This window comes from Ailuropoda melanoleuca, chromosome 5 (assembly GCF_002007445.2).
Source record: "Ailuropoda melanoleuca isolate Jingjing chromosome 5, ASM200744v2, whole genome shotgun sequence".
NCBI classification, from domain to species: domain Eukaryota; kingdom Metazoa; phylum Chordata; class Mammalia; order Carnivora; family Ursidae; genus Ailuropoda; species Ailuropoda melanoleuca.
This window is the reverse complement of record NC_048222.1, coordinates 29616871-29634196: the sequence shown is the minus strand read 5'-3', so window position 1 is coordinate 29634196 and position 17326 is coordinate 29616871. Positions and strand designations below refer to the sequence as shown.

Below are 17326 nucleotides of genomic sequence, written 5' to 3'. Positions count from 1 at the left end.
TTTCTTTTGTAGGATTGAGAAGTCCAGATGGTCGTGAGTGAGCCCTAAGATCCCTCGTGTGTGGACGTTGCTAGACCTACTTCAGTTTAGGGATGAGTACTTATTCATTTCTCCAAAGCTCTGTGCCCACATCTGAGCCAGGAAGATAATTTGGCCTATTAAGAGGCTGCGATAGAAATGAAGAGGACAGGGTGCTCGTGCAAGTTGTGGCAGACCAAAGAAATGAAGGAGAAAGTGAAAAATGCACAGAGGAGGAGAATGAAGAAACATTTAGAAAGTTCTTCTTTGTCACTGTCTTTGACTCTGACTTGTCAGTGAATGTGATGTCTGTAATGTAATTCTCTTTGGAGAGAATGTTGAGGGGGAGGGGTTTTGTTTTGCTGGTTCTTGCATTGGCCCTGCTTGGGTGGTGATGTTGACAGGCAGCAGTTTCTCTGAAGCCAGAAACAAAGCCTGTCCTCTTTTGGGAGGAGGGGGAAGGGAGAGCAGAGTTACTGTAGTGTATTACCAGATCTCTAGGACGGAAAAGCTTTCACCAGGAATAACTAGTTACCATCAGTAACGCTGTTTTATACTTTTTATCCATAATTACCTCAAAGATAAGGTTTGAATTTCTAAAAAAGACAAATGGGGCCTATGTCTTGTTATGCTTTTAAATATTCAAAACATATGTAGTAACTCCATAGAAAGGTATCAGAGTCCTTAATTAAACTTCATCTTAGAAGCATGTGTACAAAGAGGAATGGCCTTTTTAAAAAAAGATATTTAAGTTTGAATTAGGTAAGTCTTAGGTAGTCTTAAATTAGGTAGTCTTAAAATTTGACTTTCTGATGAACTAAATACTTACTTGGAAGTACTTATGCTCACATATTTCTATTTTAAACTATCCTTTGATAAAAATAACTGTAAATACCAAGAAGTTCCAAGTGTGTCCCAGTCAGACTGGTTGAGAAATTCAGCAGTAGTAGTGAAACAATAAGAACACCAGCCATCTTTCTACCTATTTGCATATAAAATGGATAATATTTAAATATTAAGTCCTTTTATCCAGTGTTATATTTAAGTGCTTTTCAACATAACTGCCAAAATGATTGTTAAAATGTCAGGTTAATCTGTGTATTTTTATGCCCATTTCTTAAGTTTGGCTATTAATGTACTGTAGCTATAGTTTTGGTTCCCTGCATTATTCTTTTTTTTCTTTTAAGATTTTATTTATTCGACAGCCATCGAGAGAGGGAACACAAGCAGGGGGAGTGGGAGAGGAAGAAGCAGGCTCATAGCGGAGGAGCCTGATGTGGGGCTCGATCCCATAACGCCAGGATCACGCCCTGAGCCGAAGGCAGATGCTTAACCGTTGTGCCACCCAGGCGCCCCCCCTGCATTATTCTTTTTTTTTTTTTTAAAGATTTTATTTATTCATTTGACAGAGAGAGACAGCGAGAGAGGGAGCACAAGCAGGGGGAGTGGGAGAGGAAGAAGCAGGCTCCCAGTGGAAGAGCCTGACGTGGGGCTCGATCCCAGAACGCCAGGATCACGCGCTGAGCTGAAGGCAGATGCTTAACGACTGAGCCACCCAGGCGCGTCACCACCCCCTTGCATTATTCTTAAACCTAATTGTACTTAAATTTAAATTAGTACTTTAAGTTGTTTCAGTGTGCTTGCAATCTATCTTAATTTTCTGCAGGTGTGCTATTACCCACTCAGATTACGCTTTATTAGTAGGCTATAGAAGTTTAAGTAATGAGGATGTTAATATTTCCATCTCTTCTGCCAAGAATAGTTGTCTCCGTTAACTGTTATCTGTTTCCTCGTTGGTGGAACACTCAGAACTGACCAGGGGTGGGAGTGCTGCATGGTGTTGCAGATAAGCGCTAGATTAGGATTCAAAAGAGCTGACTTCTGTTCTTGTTTTTAATTCTGCCACATAATATATTACTGATTGGCCTTGAACAAGGACTGACTTAAAGTTACTCGGCCTCAGGATATTTTTTGCTTATTTGTTTTAATTGAGGTGAAATACGCATAACAAAATTTACCATCTTAACCATTTTTAAATATACAGTTTAGTGGCATTAAGTACATTCACGTTGTTATGCAACCGTCATCACCATCTACCTCTAGTATTTTTATCTTGCAAAACTGAAACTCTGTACCCATGAAATAATAACCTCTCATTTCTCTCTGTAGCCCTTGACATCACCATTGCCTGTTTGTCAGAAATCATTTGACCATATATGTGAGGGTTTGTTTCTGAACTCTCTTCTCTTCTGTTGGTCTGTATATCTTTTTAACAATACCACACTGTTTTGGTTATTGTAGTGCTATAATAAATTGTGAAATCAGGAATTGTGAGACTTCCAGCTTCCTTCTTTTTCAAAATTGTTTTGGCTATTGAAAATTGTTATTGCTTTAGTGATGCTAAGAGCAATCAAAGGGTTCAAGTAGTGATAGCCTGATCCCTCCATTGCAGAGGTCCTCGGGGTCATCCAGCCTTTTACCTAATGGTTTTATTCATTGATGATTATTGCCTGAATCATTTCAGGCGTTGTTACAAAGTGATTATTTCTTCTACATACATTAGCTGGAGTAGTTCTAGGATTAAAAAAAAAGTTTTCTTCATTAGCAATGACATTCTGAAATTCAGTTTTATAATAAGGCTAGACTAAATGCTTTATTCTTTACCTTTAATTGTTAGTTTTTAGAGGAAGGAGTTGGTGCTCTAGTTGCTTTCAGTGAAACTAATGATCGAGGAGGGAAAGTTAAAGGTTATATACCCTTCTTACAGGTATCCTAAACTCTTGGATTTCATATATGAAACCTGTTTTAGTTCATTGTAGTTAGGGGCCCAAGAATCTGTATTTTTCACATGCAAGCCCCACGATCTTGATGTAGGTGGTCTGCAGAGCAGAGTGCTATAAAGTAATATGATTGGTTACTGTTTGTTGTGTTGTCTTACATACCACAGGTGGTGGTCACTGACAAGTTAATGCCCAATCTTATCAAAGTAATTGATTTTTAAATTACAGCATTAAATGTTAACTTGCCTAAGTAAGGAGGTCTTTTCTGCTTTTTGTTTTACTGTTATGGTTACGGTCCTTTAGCTATAGTTAGACACAGCCAATCACCAGACATTACTCTTAACATTGACTGACTTCCAACAGGGCAACACAGTAAACATTTTTTTTAAACATTTTATTTATTTATTTGTCAGAGAGAGAATGCACAAACAGGGGGAGAGGCAGGCAGAGGGAGAAGCAGGCTCCCTGAGCACCGAGCCCATTGTGGGACTCAATCCCAGGACCCCAGGATCATGACCTGAGCTGAAGGCATTCACTTAACCGACTGAGCCACCCAGGCGTCCCTTTTTGTTTGTTTTTTAATGCTACGTACTTAAATGGTACTAAGTAATTGTGCATAAATAACTTGCTGTTTATTGTGCATCTGTCCTGTGCCACTCACCATCCTACAGAATTTATCTCCAGTCCTTGCTCTGTCTCCCTTTGACCTAGGTTTGTTTGTTTGTTTTTGTTTTCTTTTTGTTGTTTGTTTTTTTCAGTATCTAAGGCATTTCTTCTATTGCTCAGTCACAATTAAGGAATGATATATTTAGAGGAGTCTCCCATTACTGCCTCCTTCAGCCAGATACCCATTGTTATTTATTCATTTATGGATTATCCGTACAGTGTTGTTTGTTTTGCTTTGTCTTGCAAATACTAGCCAATATATGTAATTTTGATCCTTTTCTTAGACAAAAGTGTCATAACTATATAGATACTGATCTGCATCTTACTTCCCCCCCCCCTCACTTAATAATATATTCTGGAGATCACTCTAGAAATCTTCATTCCATTTTATGGCTGTGGAGTATCCCTTCAGGTAGATGTGTCATCATTTATCCAGCCAGTCACTACTGATGGACATTCAAGTTTCTAAAAATTTCTTGCTCTTACGTATAATATAATGCTGTTATTTCCTCCAGCTTCTTCCCCATTTCGCTGGTCTCCTTCATAGCAAAACACCTTGGAAAATTTTGAATCAGTAATGGCTATTTTCACCTCTTGTTTTCTGGATTCCTAAATTTTTTCCATCAGGCTTCTGTCCCCACCACCATTAAAACTGCTCTTTTCAAAACACCAGTGACCTACATGATGCTACCCTCCAGTGCTTTGTTCTCACTTCTCAACCTTACTTGAATTATTTGCTGCTCGGGACCCAATCAATGACTCTGTCCTCCTTGAAACACTTGTGACTAGGCTTCTAGAACACCATATACTCCTGGGTTTTCTTAATTCTTGAGGCTGTTCCTTCTCTCTTCCCCCCACCCTTGTCATTGAATGAACGCATTCCTCTTTCCTGTGGTATCAGCTGATGGCTGGGCCTGCTCGGCCCACTTCAGGGGAGGGCTGTCTGTACAAGCAGGGAAGTAGGAAGGGGTGGAGTCTCTGCATCTACAAGTTGAGGCTGGGAGCCAGGAGAGAGGAAGGCTTCTGGTTTCAAAGGTCACCTGAAACTAGCCCGAAGTCTGACACAGCCGGAATTTACTGGTGTAATACGGTGAGGGCAGGTTCCCCAGGGGAACTGTGGAATGCCACACAACAAGAGGGAGAAGGGAAGTGGCCTTCGTAAGGTTTGGGTTCCTTCATAAGGTTTGGGTTCACGCTCTAAGGGAAATGGGGGTCAATTTTGGATTGGTTGCTATTTCTGAGGCGGGATTAGAAGGGAGGATTAATTAGGGTTTGGGTGCTATCTTGGGCAGTTTAACAATTAATCCTCAGTAATCGATGCTACAACAAAATGGGTCTGGGGGCATCATTGTAAGAAAGCAGTAGTCACTCAGAGGATTGTTGCAGCATTTTATAGCTGCTACAAGACCTTGGGAGAAACTATGTTTTCTCTTACCTTTGCACCTGCCTTTTCTGGCAAGTGTCTGTCCTTCCAGCCCAGTTAAGGGCAGGTTTTTTTTGTTTTTTTTTTTTTCATTCTGAGCTGATTTTCATCTTTGATCTCAGATGTTTTTACTCTTTTAGTTCCATGGCTCTGATGTCCTGGATTTGGGAGTAGAGATTCTTGTTTCCTAAGACTGAAGCCAGTTTAAATGATCACTATAGCCCCCCCCCAATTAAGGTAAAAGCTCATAATTTTTAAATAAGGCATGATCACCTTCGAGGTATGAAGTAGGAATAGTTTCTTTGTTTTTGCCATTTCAGCTTTTCTTTCTGAGCCCCTCACCCTATTAGGGGCCCCAGGGACCCTTCACCATCTCGTCTTATCCAGGCTTTCACTGTTTTTCTTAAGCCTTTTTCTTCTTCACTTTGTGAACTTGTGCCTAGTGGTTGATTTGATGAGTTTAAGGTAGCTTAATATAGTCCTTTGTGGGGCATTTGCGTTTTAAAAGGAAATTCCTGAGAATAATACTGAAACCAAGGAACAAGGTTCTAATGCATTTGTGGCAAGGTGGGGTGGGAAGTGAGGATGGGTAGGGAACAGAGTTTGAGCGGAGGCATTACTCGGAACAGCTGATGAACTGGAGCCTGGCTCTACCCTTTTCCCCCTTAGATGTTGAGGTAGGTGGTGTGTTGATGAGACAAAGCGAAAGTATCTAAGTGCCTGGGCATTGTCATGGCAGCTCTGTGTTGAGTAAATAATGTGGAAACGTAGACTAGAAGTTGAGACTAGGCAGATTAGTGCTGACAGTTGGAAGTGCCTCCTTTTCCCAGTGGTACACAAGACTGCTGCCTTGGTAGTTCCAAGAGACCGACACGAATATGTTGAGACGTGCTCATAATACTGACCTTTGCACTGCTTACTGTCTAGGATTGTTTCAGTCCATAGACTGGCAGTGCTCAAACTCTTCTTGCAAGCCTCCATCACAGAAGGTAGACAGTACGTTCTCAGCTCTCCTATGGAGATGAAATGTGAACCTATAGCTTGTAGCCAAGCGGTTGACTAGAGCTTGTGTACCTCTCCAGATCCAAGCTGTTTCTTAATCCTCAGGGCAAATGTGTGGGTCCTGTTGTGCTTTGAAGATGCGTTGAACTTTAGGAAGGATTTGAATCCACCATCTCCAAACCTAGATGTGACCTCCATGGTTGTCTTCCGTGTGCGTGCTGACTAAAGCCAGGCTGTGTCTCCTGGCGTTGTGGCATTTTTGTCTCACGACTCCTTGGGACAAGCCCTAGGTGTTTGCTCTAGGGATCAGGAGCCTACAAGATGTCAGTCCTAGCCACAGTTTGAACCACTTCGAGGTGTCTTTGTAAACCGAATTTGTAAAAGTTGTGCTTTCTTAAGTCCCCTGGTCTTTTCTGTTGGGAAGCCCAGACCCAAGTGGAACATATCGATGTGGCAGATTATTGCTTTCTTTAAGTGACTTCTGTCTGCATCTTGTGCAGGCCAGATGCATGCTCTGGAAGACATTGGGCAGCTTCCACCTAACATGCGCATCAAGATGATGGCTCGTTTGTATAGTTGTTGCTGTTCCCTCTGTTTGAAGACTATTAACTGGCCCTTGCTGCTGTACTGAGAAGGGGCTGCACAGGAAAAGAGCATATAGGAGTGAACTCACGTGTCTAGTTTTAAATGGATGTCTTGTTAGAATGAAGACGTCAACATTGGCGCATTACTGTTAACTGAACTCCAGACTTTATTTAGATTTTTTTTTTAAACATGGAACACTTCATGAATTTGCATGTCATCCTTGCGCAGGGGCCATGCTAATCTCTGTATCGTTCCAATTTTAGTGTATGTGCTGCCAAAGTGAGCACAGACTTTATTTAGATTTTATCAGTTCTATTCATGACCTCTTTCTGTTCCCAGAATCCAGTCTCTGGTACCACATTACATGTAGTTGTCTTATCTTTCAGTCTCCTCTGATCTGTGACAGTTTCTCAGTCTTTTCTGTTTCTCATGACCTGTGACCATTTGCAGGAATACTGGCAGGTATCCTTTATAATATACCCCAGTTTGAGCTTTTCCGATGTTTTCCTCAATTTAGACTGATGTTACAGATTTGGGGAAGAATACTACAGAGGTGAAGTGCCTTACCAGGGGTTCCTGATATTTATATAACATCACTGGTGATATTAGCATTGGCCACTTGATTAAATTGTTTGGTTGCCAGTTTCTCCATTGTAAAGTTACTACTTTCTTCTTTCCCTACTCTGTTCTTTGGAAGTAAATTACTAAGTTTGTCCCACACTCAGGATGGGTTGGGGGATTTATAGAATTATGCTCCATGTCTTAGAAGGGGGAGTATCTATATATATTATTTGCAGTTCTTATGTTAAGAAATTTGTCTCTATTGACTATGGACTATGAGAAACAAACTGAAGACTTCAGAGGGGAGGGGGTGGGGGAAGGGGATAGACTGGTGATGGGTAGTAAGGAGGGCACGTATTGCATGGTGCACTGGGTGTTATACGCAACTAATGAAGCATAACTTTACATCGGAATCTGGGGATGTACTGTATGGTGATTAACATAATATAATAAAATTAAATTAAAAAAAAAAAGAAATTTGTCTCTATTTGCCCATTTGTTTATTCATTTATTTATATCACTATGGACTCATGAGTATCTATTTTATACTTTGAGTTATAATCCAATACTACGTTTTTTGTTTTATTGCTCAAAGTATTCCAGCTTTGGCCAGAAGGAGCTCTTTTCAGGTATCTCCTGGATCCCTGTGACATAACTCCTGTCCGTTTGTTTGTTGTTTTTTTTTTTAACACTTTCTTACTTTCTGATACTACAAAGATATTCCAGGCTCATCTTATATTTTCCATGTCTTAGCCCCAGAATCAGCCATTTTTCTGGGGAACGCTTGTTTTTTGTTTTTTGTGTTTTTTTTGAGAATGCTGTTCAGAAACTACTGGGCACTGGGTATGTTCAGTGCTATTGGACTGTCATTACTTCTAGGCCTTCTCACCAGGTAGAGCTGGGTAACATGTGTACGCATGCTAAACTCTGTAAAGAGATGGATCTATCATTGTTTCGTCATCTTTATATATATTAAGATAAACATGAGTTGATACTGATGTCTCTGACTTTAATCCAGTACCACGGAGTTCATTTTAGAATGCCTGCCTTTCTTTCTCATCTGTAATATCCTTCTTCAACAATGAGAAACCTTGCTCCCAGCATTTCACTATTCATTTACTTATTCAACCCCAGTATACGTGTACCCATCTTGTGCATGTATTATAACTCATACCCCCACAAGAAGCAAACTTACCAGTTTGCATATTGTATTGATTTTTAGCAATTCTGTTGTGGTGGACAAATAGGTGTTTGTTTATGTTTATCATGTGATTTGATCTGTGATTCTCACCTTCAGATATATGCAATTTTTTTAAACATTCCTACCATAATCCGAGATGTCTTTGTACTTCAGCATGATTCATTAAGATTATGGAGTTGGGCTTCAAGTAAAATATTTTCCTTTTTTTTTTTTTAATGCAGGGCTTGAACTCATGACCCCAAGATCAGGACCTGAGCCAAGATCAAAAGTTGGATGCCCAACCAACTGAGCCACCCAGGAGCCCCAAAATATTTTCCTTTTACTCTGCATTTCTGATAATCTAAACTTAAGAAATAAAAAGTTCATGTTCTCTCTTTAGTAATTTATTATACATTTCTACAAAAGGAAGTTTATACTTACTAAAGTTATGTACTTATTAAAGGTTTTGTATGTAAAAGGGACAAGTTGACTGAAACTATTTATAGTACCATTTAGTTCCAAAGTCCTGGCTCAGGGGCGCCTGGGTGGCTCAGTCGATTAAGCGTCTGCCTTCAGCTCAGGTCATGATCCCGGGGTCCTGGGATCGAGCCCCACATCGGGCTCCCTGCTCGGCGGGAGGCCTGCTTCTCCCTCTCCCCTGCCTGTTGCTCCCCCTACTTGTGCTCTTTCTCTCTGTCAAATAAATAAAATCTTAAAAACAAACAAATAAAAAACTAAAGTCCTGGCTCAGGTGGTTCTTGAAAAACATCTTAAGGGAAGACATTCTAAAATCAGTTTCTCCATTTGCTTACTAACCCCTGAATGTGTCAGCTTGACACTTGATTCTACGTTATTGGCTACTTTTCTAGGACATCCTGTTGGCCCATTCTTGTTATTGGTACCAAAGATCATATGTGTTTGTGGGTAAAGGTACTACGGCCTGGAAAATGGGACCTGCTTAACTATAGCTGTAGTTCCCTAGGTTCTTGATTCCAAGTTTCTGTTGAGGAAAAATGAGTATGAGTTGTAAAAGCCATTCTGAGAGTTGAGTGTTCTCATTCTTCATGTAAGTTGGCTTTCAACTTGAAGTCTGATCTTGGGCCTATCACTTCTACCTCCAGATCCTTTATGTAGAAAGTGCAGCCATTCCATTAGATGACCCCTAAGATTCCTTACAGCTATGATTTTATCATCACAAATAGTAAAATAATGTGGCTGACAGTTCTTATCTCAATAATTAAGGCATTCTGGCAAGAATTGGAAATGGTCAGCCTCTCTGAAACAAGCTTATCTGGTCCATTTTTATCACCCTTTTTATTTGATTAACACACTCATTCACACTATGCACAGGATGAACACATTCTAAAACAGGAGGACTAGAAGTAGTACCTAGATGGGTCAGATTGTACTGTGTAGAAGGAATATTTTGCTGTTCATATTGACCCATCATGGTAATAACTTGGGAGGATCAGAATTGGAGTGTTCATTGTTGGTATTTATAAATCAGTGGTTTCTTAAATGGCCTTCTCTTTAGAGCTACTGTGTAAAATCTGTGAGCAGTACAGAAGAATAGCCAAGGTGAGAGAGTGCAGTGGCTTATGTCTGATATGGCCCGATGAGCTTTGTGAAAGAAGCTTCAGTTCTTAAAGCCAGGGGGGGAAATGTCACTAGTCTCATACACTGCTAACAGTCTTCAGAAGACTGTCCTTTCTCTTCTCATAAGCATTTAGTGTCCTGAGCAAAGTGAAGGAGGCATATGACCTTTAACTGAGTATGTGAAACATATCATGTACTTACAAAAGGACTTTGGAAAATAGATGGGTGAAAGAGAAGTAAGAATTAATGTCCTGTAAGATAGGGCACATCAATTTGGGAAAAGCAAAGAACAGAGTGAAGAGATGTTGCCTTTGGTTAGAACGCGAGGCTAGGAAGGCATGGAATGAATCTCCCTCAGCTGCCTGCCATTGAATTGTTCTTTAAGGCCTACGTCATGTTGGTTTATGAGCTGGACTTCGAGCTTTGAATGAAAGTCCCCAGCATTCCTGGCACTATCCCACATTTCCGAGCGAAGTGGCGTGCTGCCTATCCCGGCTTCCAGTGTTAGCAGGTTGAGCTTCTGTGGCACTAGTTTACATGAGGATTCACATGTGCCATCACGAAAAGTGTCTGGAATGGATTACCATTCCTTGGTGTCCTGCTTGTGCCACTAGTGGCTGCAGAGTTGCAAATTCCAGAAGTGAACAGCAGATGTCACTACATCTCCACTTACTGGGCTGCTGGCTCCTAGCTGTTCACAGGCGACCAAGTTTGTATGGAGCTCCCAAACCACTGAACACAAATTGAGTATTTAAGGCCTTCATTAGAGACCGAACCCAGATTGAAAATTGAGAATAAGCACAGCCCAAGAGGGTTTTCCTTGTTTTCTTTCACTATTCTTTTTAGTGTTGGTGGTTTTTTTTTTTTTTCCTATTCTTAATATTATCTGTATTTTGGTGTAGGTAACTGATGAAATTTATTAGCCTTTTCTTATCAACCATTCAGCAGTTATTTAAGAGCCTTGGACAACTTTTCACATTTGTTTCAGCTGGGTTTACACTTAAAAGCTTCTGGGCCTTACTGTAGCTTGCTTTTTAAAAGCTTTCCAGCAGGAAAGTTGATGTCACTGTTTTCTAAATTGAGGTGCAGAACATCAAATGAAACTGTCTCTTTATTCTTCTGTTTGAACCTTTGGCTTAGGCAGTTGAGGAAATAACTGAATTATGTCCAGAAGTCCTGTGGTGCATCTTTTTAAAACAAATCTCTTATGGTTTCAGTGTAGATGGTGGGGTTTCCCTATATGACAAACGCAAAGTTGGTGTTAAATTAGATTATTTTAGAAAATCTGGGGCATCCTAAATTTTTGGCATCCTTTGATCACATAGATCATTAGAGAAAAAACCCAGGTGATACTTGCCTTAATAGTCAGGGTTAGTGCTGGTTTACATGTGTGTCCTGGTGTCATTAATCGTTTCCCCCTTTACTCTCAGTTGTCCTAGTTTGGACAATATGTTGTCACTCTAAATTGCTCAAAGAGGTGGGGGAGGGGGTCGTTGATAGGTTGCAATTCTAGGAATTATAAGTATTTTTTGGCTTAAGAATTATGCCTGCCTTGAGTTTTCTAAGTTGCATACATTCAAGCTAAAGCAAAAACCACAAAGAGCTTATAATTCTGGGAAAACAGTTTTTAGGTTTCTGTCTCTAGATCATTGTTCTCTGGAGCAGTGATTTCCAAATATGGCTGTGCATCAGAATCAGCTGGTAACCTTTTAACAAATACTTTCACGGGTCTTACCATAGACCTGTACTGAAAGTGTACTGGAGTTTGAACATGACATTACCAAAAATATAGAAATGCATGCAGTGCAAATGTACTGGGCTACTTTGTCAGCTTGCTTTTAAAATTAGCACATAAAAAGACATTTCTTCTATGGTTTGGGTGGCATTTGGGGGTTCTGGTGGTGGCTGCTTTGAGCCTTGAGGGTATGCCTGTCATTGACATGAGTTGCCTTTTTGTTTCAGATGTCATCTGGGTGATTCTCAGTGTGGAGGTGGGTGGACTTTTAGGAGTAACGCAGCAGCTGTCATCTTTTGAAACGGAGTTCAACACACAGCCACATCGCAAGGTAGAAGGAAACTTCAACCCGTTTGCCTCTCCCCAAAAGAACCGACAATCAGATGAAAACAACTTAAAAGACCCTGGGGGTTCCGGGTTCGACTCGATCAGCAAAAACACATGGGCTCCTGCTCCTGACCAAACCGAGCAAGATGAGAATAGACTCTCACAGAACTCTGTAAATCTGTCCCCCAGCAGTCACGCAAACAACTTATCAGTAGTGACTTACAGTAAGGTAGGTGCCCTCGGAGAAGAGGAGAAGGGGTAGGTGGTGGGCCTTGGGACTTGTGATACCCTTTCATGGCAAACCTAGAAGCCTAGAATGTTCTTTAAGACTGCTTAGCTCTCCTGCCAACAGCAACAATACAAAAACCTACCCCTTCTCCCCTCCCCCCCAATCTTCATGTCCTGTGGATGTTACTTTATCCACATTTATAATTTACTACTGTCTCTCTGCTCTGGTTTGGGTGTTGAAAGAACAAAGTTTTTTACCTTTAACATTTAAAAAAAAAGAAAGTCAAAATATCACCAGCTCTCCTTCCAGTGTAAATGTATACTAAGCCTAGAACAACAACATGCTTTTGGAATTGCTTCTTACTTTGTTGTTTTTGTTTTGGCTTTGCGTGAGGCTTTTGTTTTTCCAAGGAAAAGAGACAAACTCAATTATTTATCCTAAATATTGTTGTTGGGCTTTCGCTTTACTTGTCTTGTTTGCATGTCTTCTTGTCGATGTATTTTCAGTCTTTCATGGCCCATCTACCTCCTCACCCACAACCCAGAGTGGCCCAAGTGATATTTTGACTTTTTACGTGTGGGGCAGTAAATGAGAGAACTGTTGATTGAGTTCACCATGATTTTAAATATGATTGTTCTGAGACACTCCCCTGGGTGTTTGATTTCTTGACCCGCTTCTCTCCTTGCTACCTGATGAAACAGTGTCTTCCACACTCTGCTAAGGTGGTGATGGTTCTTGGTTGTTGGTTTGGGTTGGTTGAGTAAAACGCTGATGCTTTACCGTTCTAGGTGTTTCGTGTGGCATGGGCCTGTGAGCATTCCTATGCATTCTCTGATTAATAATGCTGTGTATTAGGCCCAGCATCCCACCTATACAATCATAAAACTGTTAAGTCTGCCCTTGCATCATGTTGGCATTTACCCTCAAATTTTGAAAAATAAAACGATGTTTATTTGAGGGACAAATTGCTTGTCTGTTGTAAAAATGGTATTTTTCTGACTAATGCTTTATATATGGTCCAGATCAAGAGGCAAATTAAGAAACCTGATGATGTGAATCCTGTTTCTCCACACAGTCTAGTAAGAGAGACTTCATTCACTAATGGTGTAACAAAGGATTGATTTTTTTGGTTGTTTGGGTGGTTGTTATAAAGGATTCTGTGGAGTCCTGTGAGTTGTACAGGATATAAGAGAAGTTAATCGGCAAGACAGTAAATTGCCTGTATTTGAGTTAAGACTTCACATCATAACACCACAATAAAAGTTTTTTTCTCTGAGCTGCTATTTCTCCAGATTTTTCCTTAAATTTAACCATCCAGAGATGACTGTTCCAGGTGGTAAGTGAGCCAAGCCCTAGGGTAAGCATGTCCTGTTAGAACTGGAATTTGCAATTGAGTTTAACGGGAAGATGAGAGTTGGAGGAGGCAAAAACCAGTTGCTCCAGTGCTTGGTATAATGGAAGCCCCCTCTCCCAGCTGTGAGCCACCTGGCTCAGTAGTAACTGTGGTCTTAGGAGTCGGCTGTTGTTCTTGGCCAGGGCACCGCACTCATCTTTCTAAGTTGTGAACCTATTAGTTGTTTGCAGCTCCTTTGGGGACTGATGCCTTTTTGCCAATTCTGTGATGATTGCACTGGCCTTGAGGGGTGAGAGCTGCAGTGGGGTTGGCAGGGGGTCAGCCTCACCATGTTGTTGTTGTTGTTGTTTTAAGGACTGGGCTATGGTAAGGCTAGAGGCTATTGAGATTTCTTGAGGTTGATGAATTCATGATATGTTACCTTTTTTTTTTTTTCATGAGCTCTGTAGAATCGTTTAGAAGTAGTATTTGCAAGAACCACAGAGAAAAGGTTCTCATTGGACATGATATTCAAGGAGACTATTGGCTATAATGCATTGAGAATGTGGCACTTAGGTCCCAAAGAGAAACCGGAACCTCCCTTGTTTCTTTCTTTACTTTCTTTTTTTAAAAAATATTTTTAAAATTTATTTTTAGAGGTGGGGGGGGCAGAGGAAGAGGGAGAGGGACAAGCAGATTCCTTGTTGAGCAAGGAGCCTGATTCAGTGCTCAATCTCATGACCCTGAGATCATGACCTGAGCCGAAATCAAGAGCAGGACACTTGCTTAACCGATTGCACCACCCAGGTGCCCCTCTTGTTTCTTAATTGAAGCAGACTCTTATTCAGAATGCACTTATGTGAGCATCTGGCAAGTTCTCTGAAAGCATTTCTGGTTAAAGTTAAGTCACCTCCACCTCTTAAGCCTCCTTAGGAACAGGGTTAGGGTGTAGACAGACATCACTAAGTATTAACACATCTGTGCACTGTTTAGGTCCGTGTACATTGTTCAGGAAGGGGCTCGTAACAGCTAGCAGCTTACAGTACAGTAGGGGAGGTGAGACTTGTACACAGCAGGTAGAGAACAAGTCATTTAGGAAGTCCGGAGAGACAAGAACACAATCAAAATGTGCAGTTCACGTGTATGGCTGTGGGTTAGAGTTAGGGCAGAAAGGAAGAAGAGATTGCGTTGATGGAAAGGGCTTTTCAAAGGATAAATTTGGAAAGACAGGAAGGACAGTGAACAGTTTAAGTGCTGAGGGCAGAGTGCGTAAGAGATGTGTGGTCAGGAGAGGTGGGTTACAGACAATGAGAGGTGGGTTCGGTCATTTGCAGTGCTTTCCTTTGAGGGGCAGTGGATGAAGTCATCTCAGATGGCTTTGACAAGAATTGGGACTGTACTTAAATGGGCATCTTAAAGCAGAGCTTATTCATAACTCTAGACGTTTGTGTTTGGCTTGAGACTATAGATCTGTTTATTTTTAAAGGCGGGCATGCTTGATTCTGCGCAAGGGGATACTTAAAGATGATACTTGACACAGTGATGAGATCAGGTATACCACAGTTAGATTTTTTTTTTTTAAGGTTTTATTTATTCATTTGACAGAGAGAGAGACAGCCAGCAAGAGAGGGAACACAAGCAGGGGGAATGGGAGAGGAAGGAGCAGGCTCCCAGCCGAGGAGCCTGATGTGGGGCTCGATCCCAGAACGCCGGGATCACGCCCTGAGCCGAAGGCAGACGCTTAACGACCGAGCCACCCAGGCGCCCCCACAGTTAGATTTTAACTCTTCCTATGTGCCAGGTGTGTTGGCGTGTACTTCACTTGTATCATCTCATTTTTTTGACAGGAAAACAAAAGCTCCAAGGAACTTAGGAACTTGCTCAGTATTATATAGCTATTGAGAGGCAGAGCTGGCATTCTAAACCAAGGTGCCACATTACTAAAATGTGTATTATTAGTAGGTGAACCTGGGCTCTCCCTGGATCCTCCGTTTGGGCTGGAGGCTGTTTTGAGTGAAAGTATTTACTGAGTTGACGATTAGTATCATCAAGGAGTGAAAAACAGCAGAGTTGAAATAAGATAAGTGGCTCTAATGTAAACTGAAGATTGCCCGTGGCATCTTCTTTTTGAAGACTTTGTTCGTTGAGTCTTTAGAGTAGTGACGTCTTTTCCCGGTTAGTAAAAATAAGAACTTGGGTGCAAAAACTTTGTGGTGTTTGTATTAACTAGCACCCTTTTATTTATAAGTGAATGGAAGGAATGACAGAAACCCCTGGGCTCTAGAGTTGGGGCATGTGTTTTCAGTTCACCCCAGATGCCATCTTTATGGGGAGGAGTAGTACCTGATACCCTGGTGTCAGGGATCAGAGTAGACAATAGATTTGACTTACTCTAAAGAATTCCCTACCTGCCATTAAGGCTGGGAAAGAACGTGATGCTCTTGGAAGCCCATGACCATGGTTATAAGAGACAGATATGGTTTCCTACTGCCTCCATAGTTACAGTTTAACTTGCTGAGGTTGGTGGGATGAAATGAAAAGATGGCTTCATGCACCTGCTCTATGAGGGCTGCGTGGATATGTCAGCATAATGGCACATATGTCAGTGCCAGGAACTGGACACCCTGGGAGCCCTTCCCCAGCCATACTTGAGTAACTGTAAGCTCTCTGGACTCAGTGCTCTGTGTCCAGGGGGAGCCCTGGGTGGGAATGCCAGCTCTAGCTCCATCCCATAAGCCCACAGGGCCTGGCGCCTCCCTGTGTGAGAGCTGTCAGAGGGAGGCAGAAAAGTAAGTATATGCTGACCTGCTCCAAATATTCATAAATCTGACTCCTTGCCTTTGTTAGAAATTGGCTGACCTCATTGTCGGCTCAATTGTGGCTGACCTGTCCCAGGTGAACAGTCAGATCAAGTATTGAAGGTTAGGTGCTGTTTTACTGAACCCTTTTTATGTGATTAGCTCAAGAGCCTCTGAAGACAAACAGTCACAGTAGGATAGGTGCTCACTCTGTTGACTCAAGGCTAGCCTTGCCGTGAATTCTAGCTCTCTGACTCAGCCCTGGAGGCCAGGATAGCTTCTGTTTGGACAATGTGAGAATAGTAAAAAAAACAATTTATAGAGGTGTGGAAGGAGAAAATAAGTCCTGTTAAAATTGGATGCTTTTTTTTTTTCTTATTTGGCAGTAATTTTTTAATCTCTAAATGCTTTCTGAGAAGGCCTTACGGAGGAAAAAGACACCAAACAGTCTGATTCAGGACAGATGGTAATTAGAGTGTGGCTGTCAAAAACCAAGGGGCTGTATTTGAGGAAGGCCAAATGCTTCACTTCCTTTCTCTAAAAAAGAGTAATAATTTACACTGGGGGAGCTGAAAAGAATCCCAAATTCATTTATTTTGTTACTTGGCCTATGGTTCTTATTTTGTGTTTGTTCTTACTTTAAAAAAATGTTTGGAGCTGGTATATGTCATATACTCCTCGTTTAAACTGGATTACAGTCTGAGCCACTGTTATTACTTCCGCCAAGTGCTGGTTCAGAAGGAGAAGCTTGTTATCATCTTTGTGGGGAGGTTCATCATACTCCTCCAGCGTCAGCCACTGCCGAGTGCCATCTGCCCTGCCTGCCCACATTCCCACCCGCTTCTCTTTCGATCTCTGACAGCCACCCTTTAGTGTGTTTTGGATATGGAGCTAGAGCAGGAGTCAGTCTGCTTTTATTGCATCGGAAGTCAGCTCTTTCCTAACCTGCTGCTATCTGTGTTGACTAAGGCATAGGGGAGTTACTTTCCCTCTGTTTAGGTGAGAGTTTAGAAATCGTAGTAGAGGTTACCAGGGGAGGTTTGCAGAAGGCAAACCTCTTGCTCTGTGGGCCAGAAGCTATAGTGGCTGGTGG

The 17326-nt window shown here is 41.5% G+C and overlaps 1 protein-coding gene and 1 non-coding gene across 3 annotated transcripts in view; one reads left to right on the top strand and one right to left on the bottom strand.

Annotated features, from left to right (window-relative positions):
- Positions 1–17326, top strand: part of ILRUN (inflammation and lipid regulator with UBA-like and NBR1-like domains) — an 88918-nt gene that overhangs the window by 57572 nt on the left and 14020 nt on the right. For both annotated transcript variants that reach the window (XM_034660574.1, XM_002914303.4), the window contains one exon: positions 11774–12102. In XM_034660574.1, the coding sequence (XP_034516465.1) occupies positions 11774–12102 (329 nt within the window). The remainder of the gene's footprint in view (positions 1–11773; positions 12103–17326) is intronic.
- LOC117802535 lies at positions 6658–6761 on the bottom strand. The gene has a single exon (XR_004625904.1). It is a non-coding gene; the product is annotated as a U6 spliceosomal RNA (small nuclear RNA).